The sequence below is a fragment of the Bubalus bubalis genome, chromosome 4, assembly GCF_019923935.1.
Source record: "Bubalus bubalis isolate 160015118507 breed Murrah chromosome 4, NDDB_SH_1, whole genome shotgun sequence".
Classification (NCBI taxonomy): Eukaryota; Metazoa; Chordata; class Mammalia; order Artiodactyla; family Bovidae; genus Bubalus; species Bubalus bubalis.
In genome coordinates this window covers 7,400,663-7,413,250 of record NC_059160.1, presented here as the reverse complement: position 1 = coordinate 7,413,250, position 12,588 = coordinate 7,400,663, and the positions used below count along the sequence as shown (strand labels likewise).

General features: G+C 43.3%; 2 protein-coding genes and 1 long non-coding RNA gene across 3 annotated transcripts in view; 2 read left to right on the top strand and 1 right to left on the bottom strand.

Moving 5' to 3' along the window:
• Positions 1 to 1,379: 1,379 nt before the first annotated feature.
• On the bottom strand, positions 1,380 to 10,475 carry PHF5A (PHD finger protein 5A). Its single transcript, XM_006068898.3, has 4 exons — positions 10,338 to 10,475; positions 9,888 to 9,911; positions 9,231 to 9,397; positions 1,380 to 2,035 (listed from the first exon to the last, which is right to left on the bottom strand). The coding sequence occupies exons 1-4, from the start codon at positions 10,387 to 10,389 to the stop codon at positions 1,946 to 1,948; spliced, it is 333 nt and encodes a 110-aa protein (XP_006068960.1). The 5' UTR covers positions 10,390 to 10,475; the 3' UTR covers positions 1,380 to 1,945.
• Positions 10,476 to 10,805: 330 nt separating this feature from the next.
• The window catches only part of ACO2 (aconitase 2), a 48,166-nt gene continuing 46,383 nt past the window's right edge, over positions 10,806 to 12,588 (top strand). Inside the window, exon 1 of the mRNA XM_006068902.3 lies at positions 10,806 to 10,956. Coding sequence (XP_006068964.2) covers positions 10,921 to 10,956 — 36 coding nt within the window. The 5' untranslated portion in view covers positions 10,806 to 10,920. The remainder of the gene's footprint in view (positions 10,957 to 12,588) is intronic.
• Positions 10,963 to 12,029, top strand: LOC123333152. The gene is made up of 2 exons (XR_006550307.1): positions 10,963 to 11,283; positions 11,371 to 12,029. It is a non-coding gene; the product is annotated as an uncharacterized LOC123333152 (long non-coding RNA).

Below are 12,588 nucleotides of genomic sequence, written 5' to 3'. Positions count from 1 at the left end.
GAGCTCCCCAAACACATTACCCTGTCTAAACTGTTTCCCCCACAAAAATGTCCGTCATCAGCAGACCCCATCCCTTCTGCTGGGAGGTTGCAATGTGGCCTTCAAAGCCCAGTTTATTACCTGGTTTCTATGACTTTAATTATTCATTCAACACTGAGTACTTGCTACACGCTGGGCACAACAGACTTGTTTCCTGCCATCATGGAACACAGCCTTATAGATGATAGTCAATATCACCAAATGCTATAAACAAAATGCTCATGGTGATATGTGGGAGTATGACAAGAGGGACTTTGGGGGTTGATGAGGCATCTTTAAGGAAATACTTAGCTAAGGTCTGAAGGATGAGTAGGAGTTAGCTGAGCAAAAGCAGAACAGAGCTTTACAGGTAAAAAGCACAGAGGCAGGAGGGAAAGCAGCAGTTTGAGGAACTGAAAGGAGCCCTCATGGCAGTCCTATGGCTATGATCTTCCTCTAGCCTTCCTGAGGTGCCTGTCGCTAGGCCCTTGCTTTGTGCAGCCCCTGAGTTGCACTGAGCTGTTTCTGTTAAGCTCAATCACTAAATTCCTTGAAGGCAGAGATTATCTTAATTTTGTTTTGGACATTCAATACATCATAAATAAGCAAGTATACATTCAAGACAAAACTCCTCTGACAGAGGTCAGAAGACCTATCTCCTCCTTTAGCTCTGCCACTAAGTTGCAATGTGACCTTGGGCAAGTCCCTGGATCCTGCAAGACTCAGAAGCTCTTTCAAATTCATGGTCTTAAAGGCTTACTTGACTGGAAGTCTCCAGTTATGAATATGTCTCTTCTGGATAACTTGCTTATTGCCTCTAGCAAACAAAAAGTACAGATGGTTAAGTTAGGGTAGGATACATCTAAAGTTGATTTTACTTAAATCACACATCCCTTCACATCCTATTATTTTTTTTGGCCGCACCTCATGGCATGTGGAATCTTATTTCCCTGACTAGGAATTGAACCCACACCCCCTGCACTGAAAGTGCAGAGGCTTAAACACTGGACCACCAGGGTGGTCCCTCCCTTGTATCTTTAATGTGAATATATATATGTACTTTACGAAAAAAAGTCAACCAAGTTCAGTTTTCCTAACTCATTGATTTGAATACATTTTGTCTCACTCCCTTCACCGTTATTGGAAGCCACCTCTTCAGTTCAAAATTCAAGTTGGGCAGGAAGGAAAAAGCAATGTTTCTAAAAATAACTTTGGTTTACTTATCATAAAAGGCACGAGTGGTTTTGAATTACAGTAGTAATAAGAGAACAAGGTGCTTAAGTTAATCCCAATACCTCTATTTTGAATCACAAATTTCTAGGTGACTAAAATTCCTAGAGTTAAATTGGGAAGGGGCTGACGACCAGAAAATAAACACCTACTTTATTAATATAACAGCAAGAGAAAGGGTTTCCAATTTTTTAAAAGAAAAATAACATGAACCAGCACCACCTGGTAAAGGTTACAAGATGAAACGCCCACATTTATTGCTCTGCTGGCCCCCCACGCTGCAGGCACTTCATCAAGGACAACTGCCATCAGAGATTCCCTAAGAACACACTTTTCACTGCAGGTAGCTTCACCGTCGGGCCTTCAAATAGAAGACGGAAATGACATATTACTTCTGCTTTAGAAGGTTTTGGTATGAAGAAATTCTTGATGTGGATAACACATCCTTGCTTCTAGAATTTAAGGAATATCATGAACTAATCTATCAATTTTTCTGATATAGTCTGCCAGAGTGCTCTGCAAAGAATCCTTCTTCCATTCCTACCAGGTCCAGGTGAGAGGAAACCGGTAGGGTGCCTGTACTAACAGGCAAATTCAGGTGATGCTCTGTGCTCCGCCTCCTTTCTGCTGGCAGTAGTAGGCATTTCTTTTGGCAGCTGCAGCAGTCTGATGGGGGGAGGAAGAGGCAGCCCACCAATCACCTCTTCTTGAAGCCGTATTTTTTACGTTCATAGAAGAGATCTGTCTTAGAGCTTCCCAAATTGACAATCTTTGGGCAACCATCTCTCTGGAAAACAGAAAAGTTGTTAAAGGTCTCTGAGCTTTAATTGAAAGGAATCTAAGATAAAAATTTGGGCTTCCCTTGTGGCTCAGCTGGTAAAGAATCTGCCTGCAATGCGGGAGGCCTGGGTTTGATCCCTGGGTTGGTAAGATCCTCTGGAGAAGGGCAAGGCTCCCACTCCAATATTCTGGCCTGGAGAATTCCAGAGACTGTATAGTCCATGGGGCCACAAAGAGTCAGATGTGACTGAGTGACTTTCACACTAAGAAAAAAGTAACTTTTGGATTAATGGTTTAGCCATTCATCTTACCAGTTCAGTTATCCTATTTGATCAATCAAGTATTTACTAAGCACTTAGAATTTGCCATCTATCCAGTAGCCTGCACTTAGAATGCTGGATTCTTAGCCCACTTCTGTTGCTAATATGATATAGTGGAGGCAAAATCGGAAACTCTTTAAGGTGAACTTCCCTGATAGTCCAATGGTTAAGACTGTGCTTCCAATCAATCGAGCATGGGTTTGATCCCTGGTTGGGGAATTAAGATCCCACATGATGTGTGGCCCCCAAAAATAAATAAAACTCTTTAAAGAGTTCAAAGGATTTTCTCCAAGTGAGAGGTAGGAAATGGTAATAATCATCTACAGATCAAGCTCTTTAGCTTTCTTTCACTATCCCAAGAAAGGAGATATTACCAAGGGAAAAAAACTGAAGACTTTAGGAAACAGTACCTTATATTTTAAGTATCATAAGAGAATACTGAGTTTGATGTGTCCTTATTAATTCACTTAATTTGACACATGGTCTTGGGAGAAGAGTGTTCCTGTGCTAGAGATTGCTGTTGACAGTCCATACTCTGATTTGTAATGTCAGGCTCCCCTGGCCATTTTGTGAGCTTGAGTGGTTTCAGTGAAGCCCCTGGGAAACTGTGTTTTGCAGGGATGATGGCTCCATCAGTTGATTTGGGATGATGAGAAGAAAACTGGGGGAATTACTACTGGAAGAAGCCTTCCTAGATCTGATGATTTTATTAAACGTTCATGTCAAAGGTAGTTGTTTGATGCTGGGCTATGGAATGAATGAATGAATGAATGAGTCCAGTCCTCAGACAACTTATTTCTAATTCAGCTGATTTCTTTTTTGGGGGACTGATACCAACACTAAAAAAATCTCTGAAAAGACACAAAGCCAACACTAACATTTCATTATTTTCTAGAAAACATGTATAGGTTGGCCAAAAAGTTCCTTCAGGTTTTTCTGAAAGATGTTACTGAGGGGCTTCCCTGGTAGGGAAGTGCCCACCTTGTAGTTAAAAGCCACATGGTTATGTGGCTCTTCCAGTGGTTAAGAGCCCGCCTTGCAATGCAGTGGACACTGGTTTGATCCCTGATCTGGGAAGAACCCACATGCTGGGTGGGAACTAAGCCCCTGTATCACAACTATTGATCCCATGCACCTAGAGCCTGTGCTCTACAAGAGAAGCCACTGCAATGAAAAGCCCATGCACCACAACAAAAAGTAGGCCCCACTTGCTGCAACAAGAGAAAGCCTGTGCACAGCAGTGAAGACCCAGAACAGCCAAAAATAAACTAAAAAAAAAAAACACACACACACAAAAAAGTAATGGAGAAACCTGAAGGGACTTTTTGATCAATCCAGTACAACATATTACATTGAGAACGACCGTGTGTGGAGCTCAGTGTGCTGAGGGAGCCAGGCTGTGGTACCACAGCCCCACCAATGCTAGGTGCTAGGTGAACTCAAGTAAGCCATGTAATCTGTACTGGGAATCTTGGTACAAACGTCAGAACTGCCTCTCCTGACCCAAGATAGCCTGCTACTAGACACGCCAGTGCTCGAAGCCCTTTAGGGATGCTATGAAATTTTGTGGTATGATGACAGCCTGTTCAGCTTTACTACGCCTCACTGACTTGCATGACTGGGCAAGCCACTTCTGTCTGGATTCATACCCAGCTATAAAATAAGATGACTGGATCAGGTCAATGTTTACAAACTGTATTTATAGAGCCCTAGAGAGTCTTGAGAGGTGCCAGGTGACTGTAAGACTCATCCCTGCTCTGTGCAGCTCTGTTCTCACTCATATTAAGACTGTAGGCTCTGGAGACAGGCCACCTGAATTCTGAGAAGTTATTACCCTCTTTATGTCTCTTTTTAGTCATATTATTAAATTACTACAATGGTAGAACCTACCTTACAGAGTTAAGAATCAATAAATGTACCTAGAACACCTGGCATATAGCCAGCCTTTAATAAATTATAAGAAATTGCCAAAAACAAATAGCAGCAATTTCATAATGGTCCAACCTAACACACCCATGGCTTCTGTATAAGACACTTTTTGAAGATAGGACTCCACATGTTAAAAAGTTGAAAAAAACATCGGAAAACTAATGTTTTAGATTGTTAGCTCTTTGGTTTTTATGGCATTTTCTCTCACTGACTTATAAATTTCCTATTTTCTTGCCTAAACTCCTGTTTTTATTTTCTACATATCCTGTGGGTCTAGTGGTTGTTCCCAAATTCTAACAGTACTGTGAGAGGTGAGGATGTGTGCACTGGCTGGCTTTTGTGAACGTGCCTGTGAATGGAGACCATGAAAACGGAGATGTTTAAGAAAACCTCAAGGATGGTACAGAGAGTATCTGTGAGCTGCGCTAGGGAGTGTATTAAAGACAAATTTCAGCCTTTCTCAGTCCTCCCGGAGGGTAACAGATTTCCCCATTCTGAGCATAGGGAGCTTTTATTTTAGGCAGCTACAGCTTTTGAATTGAATGTACATGTTGCATGGCCACTTTTCTATAATTTCACACCCAAAAAAGTAGACACTAGACTGCCAAGTGCTTCTTTCCATTATACTAAATATGTCTGTTAAAACATCCCCGTGTGTGCGTGCTAAGTCAGTTCAGTCGTGTCCAACTCTATGTGACCCCATGGACTGTAACCTGCCAGGCTCCTCTCTCCATGGGATTCTCCAGGCAAGAATACTGGAGTGGGCTGCTGGGCCCTCCTCCAGGGGATCTTTCTGACCCATGGATTGAACTGAGTCTCTTATGTCTCCTGCATAGGCAGGCAGGTTCTTTACCACTTTAGGGAAGCCCCTAAAACATCCCCAGGAGAAGCCTAAGGTGGGCTCCATTACCAACCATCAAAGAGAAGTCAATGCCTATGGATTTCCTTCCTGAGGAGGGCTGAACGTCAAGTCCATTTCTATGGCACAAAAGCAAGCTACAAAAATTACCCTGGACCTGGTGAAAATCCAGGACTTTATAAAGTAATACTTAAAAAACCAACACTGATCATGTACCAAAATATAACATACCATGGGGAAATGTGTACAGAACCAAAATGCAGGAAAAGGCAATTTACAAATTTTGAGATCAGAAAAACAGGATTACAGAAAATGGGTCCACATGTCCATTTCTTATACTCGGTAGCAAAGAATTACCAACAGCAGGCAAGACCTGCTTGATTAACAGAAACTAGAAGACAAAACACTGATTCTTCCAGCAACTATTTAATGAATACCTACAAGGTAAAAACCAGACTGTACACTGGTTTGAGACCTTAACAAGGGCATCACATTTTCTATTTGAAACTTTAAGCTCTCAGTAAATGTATCCAGGAGGTAAAAGGGACTGCTACTACCCTTTGTGGGCTGGGGGTCAGGGTGAGACTTCCTCAAAGCCACACACAGTATCTTAGTAGCAAAGCAAAGACCTGAACTTGGGCTTTCTAACTCCTACTCTGGTGTTTTTTGTAACAGAGGTTCCTGGAGGCAAACCCCAAAACTTTCACAAGGTTTAGGAAGCTGCAGAGAAGGGTAAACTTGTGAATTACCTTTGAAAATTATCAAGTATCTTTCCTATATATCTAACTGCTCTGCTATTTAAACGGGGAGAAGAGAATGGTAGACGTAGCATGAGACAGAGAGGCGCATCCTTAACCACCTTGAGAAGAGAAATTCGATGAGTGTTTAGGGTAAGTGCTTTGAGTTAGTTGATGCATCTTCAATAAGGATGAAAACACCTTTGACATTACAGTGGTTTGTGATCTGAAGCTCACCCTCACCCAACAAAATCTTATCCAACTTTAATTCCTCTTGTGGAGAAAATGTAAATAGTTTTTCGGCATTCGAGATCTTAGTTCCTCAACCAGGGATCAAATCTGTGTCCCCTACAGTGGAAGCATCAAGTCTTAACCACTGGACTGCCAAGAATTCCCAAGAAAATTTAATTTGGATTTTAACCTTTCTCCTTTAGTGGAGGGGCGATAATGAAAAACAACCACCAAAAAAAAGGCTGAGAAAGAATTACAGAGACCTGGGTTCTAATCCCGTATCTGCCATTTATTCATCATGTGACCTTGGGCCAAACCTGCCTTTAAGCCATTCATTTCCTCATCTGTATCATGCACAACTTTTAGACAAGAAAGACCAGCACAGTACCTGGCATGCAGCAAGAGCTCCAAAAATACTAGTTGCTATTTTTCTTGTTATCTGGTTGGGAGAGTTGAGGAAAATGGTTAAGTAAAAGGAGTCAAGGGTGAAGGGAGATCAATAAGATGCCACATTATAAGAAACTACAAACTGGTACTTTGGCAGAAGTGCCCACAGATATTGTCCCTGACCCCTGAGTATTCTCGAGGCTTTGAAAAAACTATGGAGAACACCTAACTTAGCTTACTGGGCTAATTCCCTCATAAATTATGGAAATTGCTGGAAGAGAACAATAAGAGGGGTTGCTTTGGCTGTAGGAAGATTTGTGTGTAGGAAAGTCTTGGGCACTTAATCTACATCATGATCTGTAAGGCTGAGAGGCTGGATCATGTCACTGGACTGTTTTGTGTTCCTTGGAAACTATTGCTGAGTAAACGCGAGCTAGATGCCATCTCAAATATCCTCAGAACATTCCTGTATAATGTGAAGTAAGGGAAGTGGTGACATCTAGAATGAGGCACAAGGATCCGGAGAGATCAGGTCACCTGCCACATGCAGACGAATCAGAGTCATTAACCTTTATTAAGTACTCTCTGGTTGTAAGCATATCAGATAAGAACTCTAGCTACAGTCATGGAAAATTCAAGAAAATGTTGTCCTTAATAGATTCTTTGGCTAGTTTTAGCTAGTTTAAGACTTGCTTGTACTTTTGTTCACTGATATTGTCTCACCATGGTAGACTGTAATCATCCAACACCTACTGTGTACCAGACACTCTCTAGCGGGAGCTCCTACTGATGATTTACAGGAGTAGCACAGAAACGTGGACCAGACTCACAATATATGCCGGGACTATACCAAGAGCTGGGGCTTCCCAGGTGGCTCAGGGAGATCCTCTGGAGAAGGAAATGGCAACCACCCCAGTATTCTTGCCTGGGAAATCCTATGGGCAGAGGAGCCTGGTGGCGGGGCTACAGTCTACAGGGTTGCAAAAGAGTTAGACACAACTTAGTGAACTAAATAGCAGCAGCATACCAAGAGCTAGAGAAAAAGGGAGACATGAGCAGGGTATGATTTGACAGTCAAAGATAAATGCAAATCAGAGTTTAGGGTAAGAGAATGTTCAAATCAGGGACATCCCTGGTAGCCCAGTGTTAAAAATCTACCTTGCAATGCAGGGGACATGGGTTTGATCCTTGGTCAGGGAACCAAGATCCCACATACCTTGAAGCAACTAACCCTGCACACCACAAGACCCAGAGAAGCTCCCCAAAAGAGAGAGAATGTTCAAATCACCAACTGAAATTATGTTTCTGGTACTTTATCTATGACTGTTCTCATTTCCCTAAATAACAGAAGACCTTCCTGGTGTAAGAAATAGGTTTATCTGCTCTAATATGTCCCACTTATTAGAGGTAGACAAAATTTAACTGCAAAGATTCTGAGGTAGCTGAATCATCTCTCTTCAACACAGGCACATCACAGATTTATCAAAGGACACCACGAGGTTTAGTCAGAAAGCTTGGACTTGACACTTATTAGCTGGGAGAGGGGCTGTAAAATGGGGATAATAATAACCCCTAATTAACAAAGCTATTGAAGAATAAGAGAGATAGGATCTATATAGAAGGGGGATCTTCCTGACCCAGGGATTGAACCTGTGATGAACTTGAGTCTCTCACATTGCAGGCAGATTCTTTACCATCTGAGCAAACCGGGAAGCCCTATATATATATTTAATTATCTACTATTTGTAAAAGGAAATATAAGGAATTATTTATCTTTTGGGAATTCAATGGCAGTTCAGTGGTTAGGATTCTGGATTTCCACTGCAGGGGGCCTGGGTTCCACCCCTGGTTGGGGAACTAAGATCCCCAAAGCTGCCCAGCATGGCCAAAGAATTTTTTATTTCTTTTTTGCCTTATGTCTTATCCTAGATTAGGTAACCAGATACCTCGTATTAGCCTACTGTTACTGTATCACACTTTGTTTTATTGTCATAAAAAGAATAAAAGGTGATTCATGGGTTGTCCTCCTCTCCTCCAAGAAACCTGTTTTTGGTACAGATCTATAGTTCTCTATTGTATCCTGGCAACTGGCTTAAGGAGTTGAATAACTGCCATTGCCAGCATACAATGTTAAGGGGCAAAAATGTCACAAGCAGAATCCCAAGCAATTCTGAAAAATCAAAGCAAAAGTATTCTCTAGCTACTCAGAGCTGAAATCAACTTGAATAGTCCCAAATTCAGAAGTCAACACATCCACCTGAACAGTCCTTAATGATGATAAAGAGAATTACTGAATGACTATTGTATACCATGCACTGTGCTAGGACTTAAAAATGCAGAATATTGGGAGTTTCCCAAGGCCTAATGGTTAGGATTCTGGGTTTTCACTGCCATGGCTAGGGTTCAAGATCCTGTAAGCTATGTGGCACAGTTTAAAAAAAAAAAAAAAAAAAAAGGGATATTGTTTATGAATAAAAATGAGAGAGACATCAAAGGAATAGAGGGCTTTCCAAATTGCCAGTGTTGACCAAAATTTGCTTCTCTTGCACTTTTGTCCTTGATGCAAAATAACTGCCTTTTGTTGGGCTACACCCAGTTTGGCTCACAGACATTGAAGAAATTATAACCTAGATGACTAAACGAACATACTCATCTACGGACCATACAGTTTGCTGTGGATGGCAAAGTGTTACTAAACACAAGGAAAAATCAGATGAAAAGCTTCCTATATATACTCACATCTTTCTCCTGGATGGTGCATTCCTTACAATAATAGGCATCTGAAACTCCAGGGCCTCCACAGATCACACAGCGTCCCTGGTAAGAGCCATAGTTACACTCGTCGCATATGCGCACCAGGGTGCAAGGACGCACATAGGAGTCACAGATCACACACTTGCCATCACCTATGAGGAGAAGAGGATGGAGTTACACCCACGTGCAAGTAACTCAAGTCCTTTGCCCTCCTCCTGCTATGAAGACTACACCAGTCTCCTAACAGTGACTTGAGGACCCTCTACTTTGGCATCACAAAACCTGACTTACCTCGTGTCCATCTCAATCTCTACAACACACAGGAAAAGTTAATCAAGTACTGGGTAAAGAACTTAGAGAAGCACCTGGTAGATACGTCTATATAAAGTAGCTGGCAGACCATGTTGGATGTGGTCATGCTACTTCCGGTCCAAAGCTAAAGATTCTCAAAACCTAGCGTCTAAAACGTGCAAGCTGGAGTGAGGGTGGTGGCCTTTAGTTGCAGCCTGGCATTGTGTTGACATTCTTTGGGTCACGTCTACTCAAAGTCCTCTTAGTGCCACCGCTGAAAATGCCCGTTTGCTTCTTCTACAGAAACAGAGTGGGCCAGGTGGGCTATTTGGGGAGGCGTGTTCCACTTACACTTTTCACACAGTCTTCCAATGGCTGCAAGATAAAAGATGGTAAAGAGCACAATTAGGATTAAAGTTTTGACGAAGAGGGGACAAACATCCTTGAGCTTGCGGTGGGGACAGGAGCAGGGACTGAGTGAGCCCTGAGGGGATCTATCTTATCCCCTTAAACTTCAATCCGAACCAAATCCAGAGCCTCCTGAAGCCCCTCACAGGTCCTGCGCAAACTGAGAATTTCTCCCAATCCCATTCCGGCAGCCTGGCTCCAGCTCCCAGCACGCGAGCCCCCGCCCTCTTTTCATCAAGAGACCGCAAACCCGCGCGCTCCTACACTTTCAACCTAGAGGCGGGGAACGTGGCGTCTCCCGGGCAAGACCCTAAGCAAGTGACGGGAACCCCGGGCCTCTCAGGTCCTAATACCATTCCCACCCAGAGAGCCGGGTGGAGAAGGCTGCCTCACCAACACCAGCCTGCTTGCGGCAAAAGATCAAGTCCGGGTGATGTTTAGCCATAGCGCCCTCTCAAGCCACCGGAAGCTTACAGAACTTCCGTCCGACCTTTAACCTCCGTTGCTCCTGCCTCTTGGTCGCCGTGATTGGTTCTCTAGACATCCATCAGCATTTATACTCTTGCACCAAGCCTCGCTGGTTCTCGCGAGATCAAATTCCAAAGCCAAGTTTCCGTCCTAACGGGGGCCAGGTCCTGGCAGGTGCATAAAAGTTATTTTTAAAAAAATCACAACCTTTCCGGACTTGAATATAAGAGGCAAATTTCAAAGTGCAAAGTTGAAATTTTCACTTCGATAAGACCTCTCTGTGCCCGGTATTTACTTCCTTAAGTGTTTTCATGTAGTTTTTTCCTCTCCCCTTTCGAGTCCTCACACTGGAACTCCGCCCAAGGCGCTCGCAGGAGTAGGCTCCTCGGCGGAGGCCCAGCCTTCACGAGGTCGCGTTTCTCTTCAGGCCACGCCCCCCTCCCGAAGGCTTTAAATACTCTGAGTTGAACGTCACTTTCAAGCGACCTCATCTTTGTCAGTGCACAAAATGGCGCCTTACAGCCTACTGGTGTCCCGGCTGCAGGTGAGCGAACTGAGGGCCCCCTGGGTTCGCGGGGGCGGGGTGCCTCCTCCTGTGCTTGCGGCTGTGGGCGAGGCAAGACGAGGCAGGCCCGACCTCCGGCCGGCTTTTCGTGTACCTGTCCCTGTCGCGGGCCCAGCACCCACGCTCGCCCCTCCGGCGCCCGAGGTCAAGGCGTCCCTGGCTCTGTCAGCTCTCTCTGCTCTGTCCCCGCCCAGCTGGAAGCTTGGGTCTAAGAAGCAGCAGCTAGGTGAAGAGTGGAGTCACCTCTTTCTCGTTTTCGTGGACCTCACTTTCTACCCCATAGAGTTTCATTTTCTGTTCCTCAAGGTGAGGACAAGGTGACTGGGGGGGCGCGGTGGTTGTTGAGCCCGCTAGGCCCAGAACCCGAAGGCCTCACTTCTCATCTCTCAGCAGCGGAGACTTGCTAGCCAAGTGCATCAATCGTTGTCAAACCCGAAGTCTGGAGGAAAAAACCTATATTCGATCTTGAGGGGATCCTGCAGAACATACAGCCAAGAGTTCGAGGGGACCTTCCGTTCCCCAGCTGTAGTAATTAATAGTGATAACAGTAGTCTCTCATCTTTGCACAGATTGCAAGACCATTCCTCATCATATCACTTAACTTATATTATCATTTGGTAGGATGATTATTCTCATTTGATAGGTGATGAAACTGCTAGGTAAAAGTTCCTGGTCTCTCTGAGTGTTACCCAAGTGCTGTGGCCTCAGCGTCTGCCCTACTACCCCGCTGTTCTCTTTGTTCCTGTCACCCTGCCCTCAGAACTTTTTGAGCCAGAGTGTGATCCTGGAGCTGATATTTGTATTTGTGAGAGTACCAGAATGGAGTATATTGAGCCCACTTTAGTTGCTTTTCAATTACTAGATTGGAAGGTAAAAGAATCAACAGTTTGACCTTGACAATCCTGTTATGAACCATCTAGAAAATTGACTGTGACTGCCAGATGGCTTTTTCACTCTTAACTTGACAATCCTAGGAAGGTGGTGTTACCCACAAAGGTTCAATGTCAAGCATGTATTTTAATAAAAATAAAGGAAGCAAGCATTTGTGGACATTCTATGCAACTTTTTACATTTAACCTGTGCATCTACTTTGGATCAAGTAGCCAACTATACTTACAGGTTTGAAGAAGGTAAGGTACTGTACCCTCAAAAAGTTTTGTGTTACCAGAAGTTATTTATTAAGTCACATTGCTTAAATTTAAACCATTTAAAGTGAAGTCATCATTTATCTTATTTATACTTATGGTCTCTCAGTTCTGGCAGAAACAGGGGATTTGGCCTAATTAATTATCTCTTAGATGCTTTGATTCTCCAGGTTAGCAATGTGGAATAGTTGTTTCTTCTTGATCCTGCTGTCACATGATCTAGTGAAGTTATACAAGGTTATTTGATAAGGTAAATTATTACAGATTTATTGAGCTTGGAAGAGAGAACTGATATCACAGTATTTTTTAACTGAAAAAGAATCTTGGAAAGCATGAGCATTAGACATGCATAGGAAGAGAGCTGGACTCTTCCAAGTTAACCCATATGCTAACCCATCCAAGTGACCTTGAACTTGGAAACGGAATCCCAGTTTCTTCATCTGTCATTTGGAAATTATGTTCATTG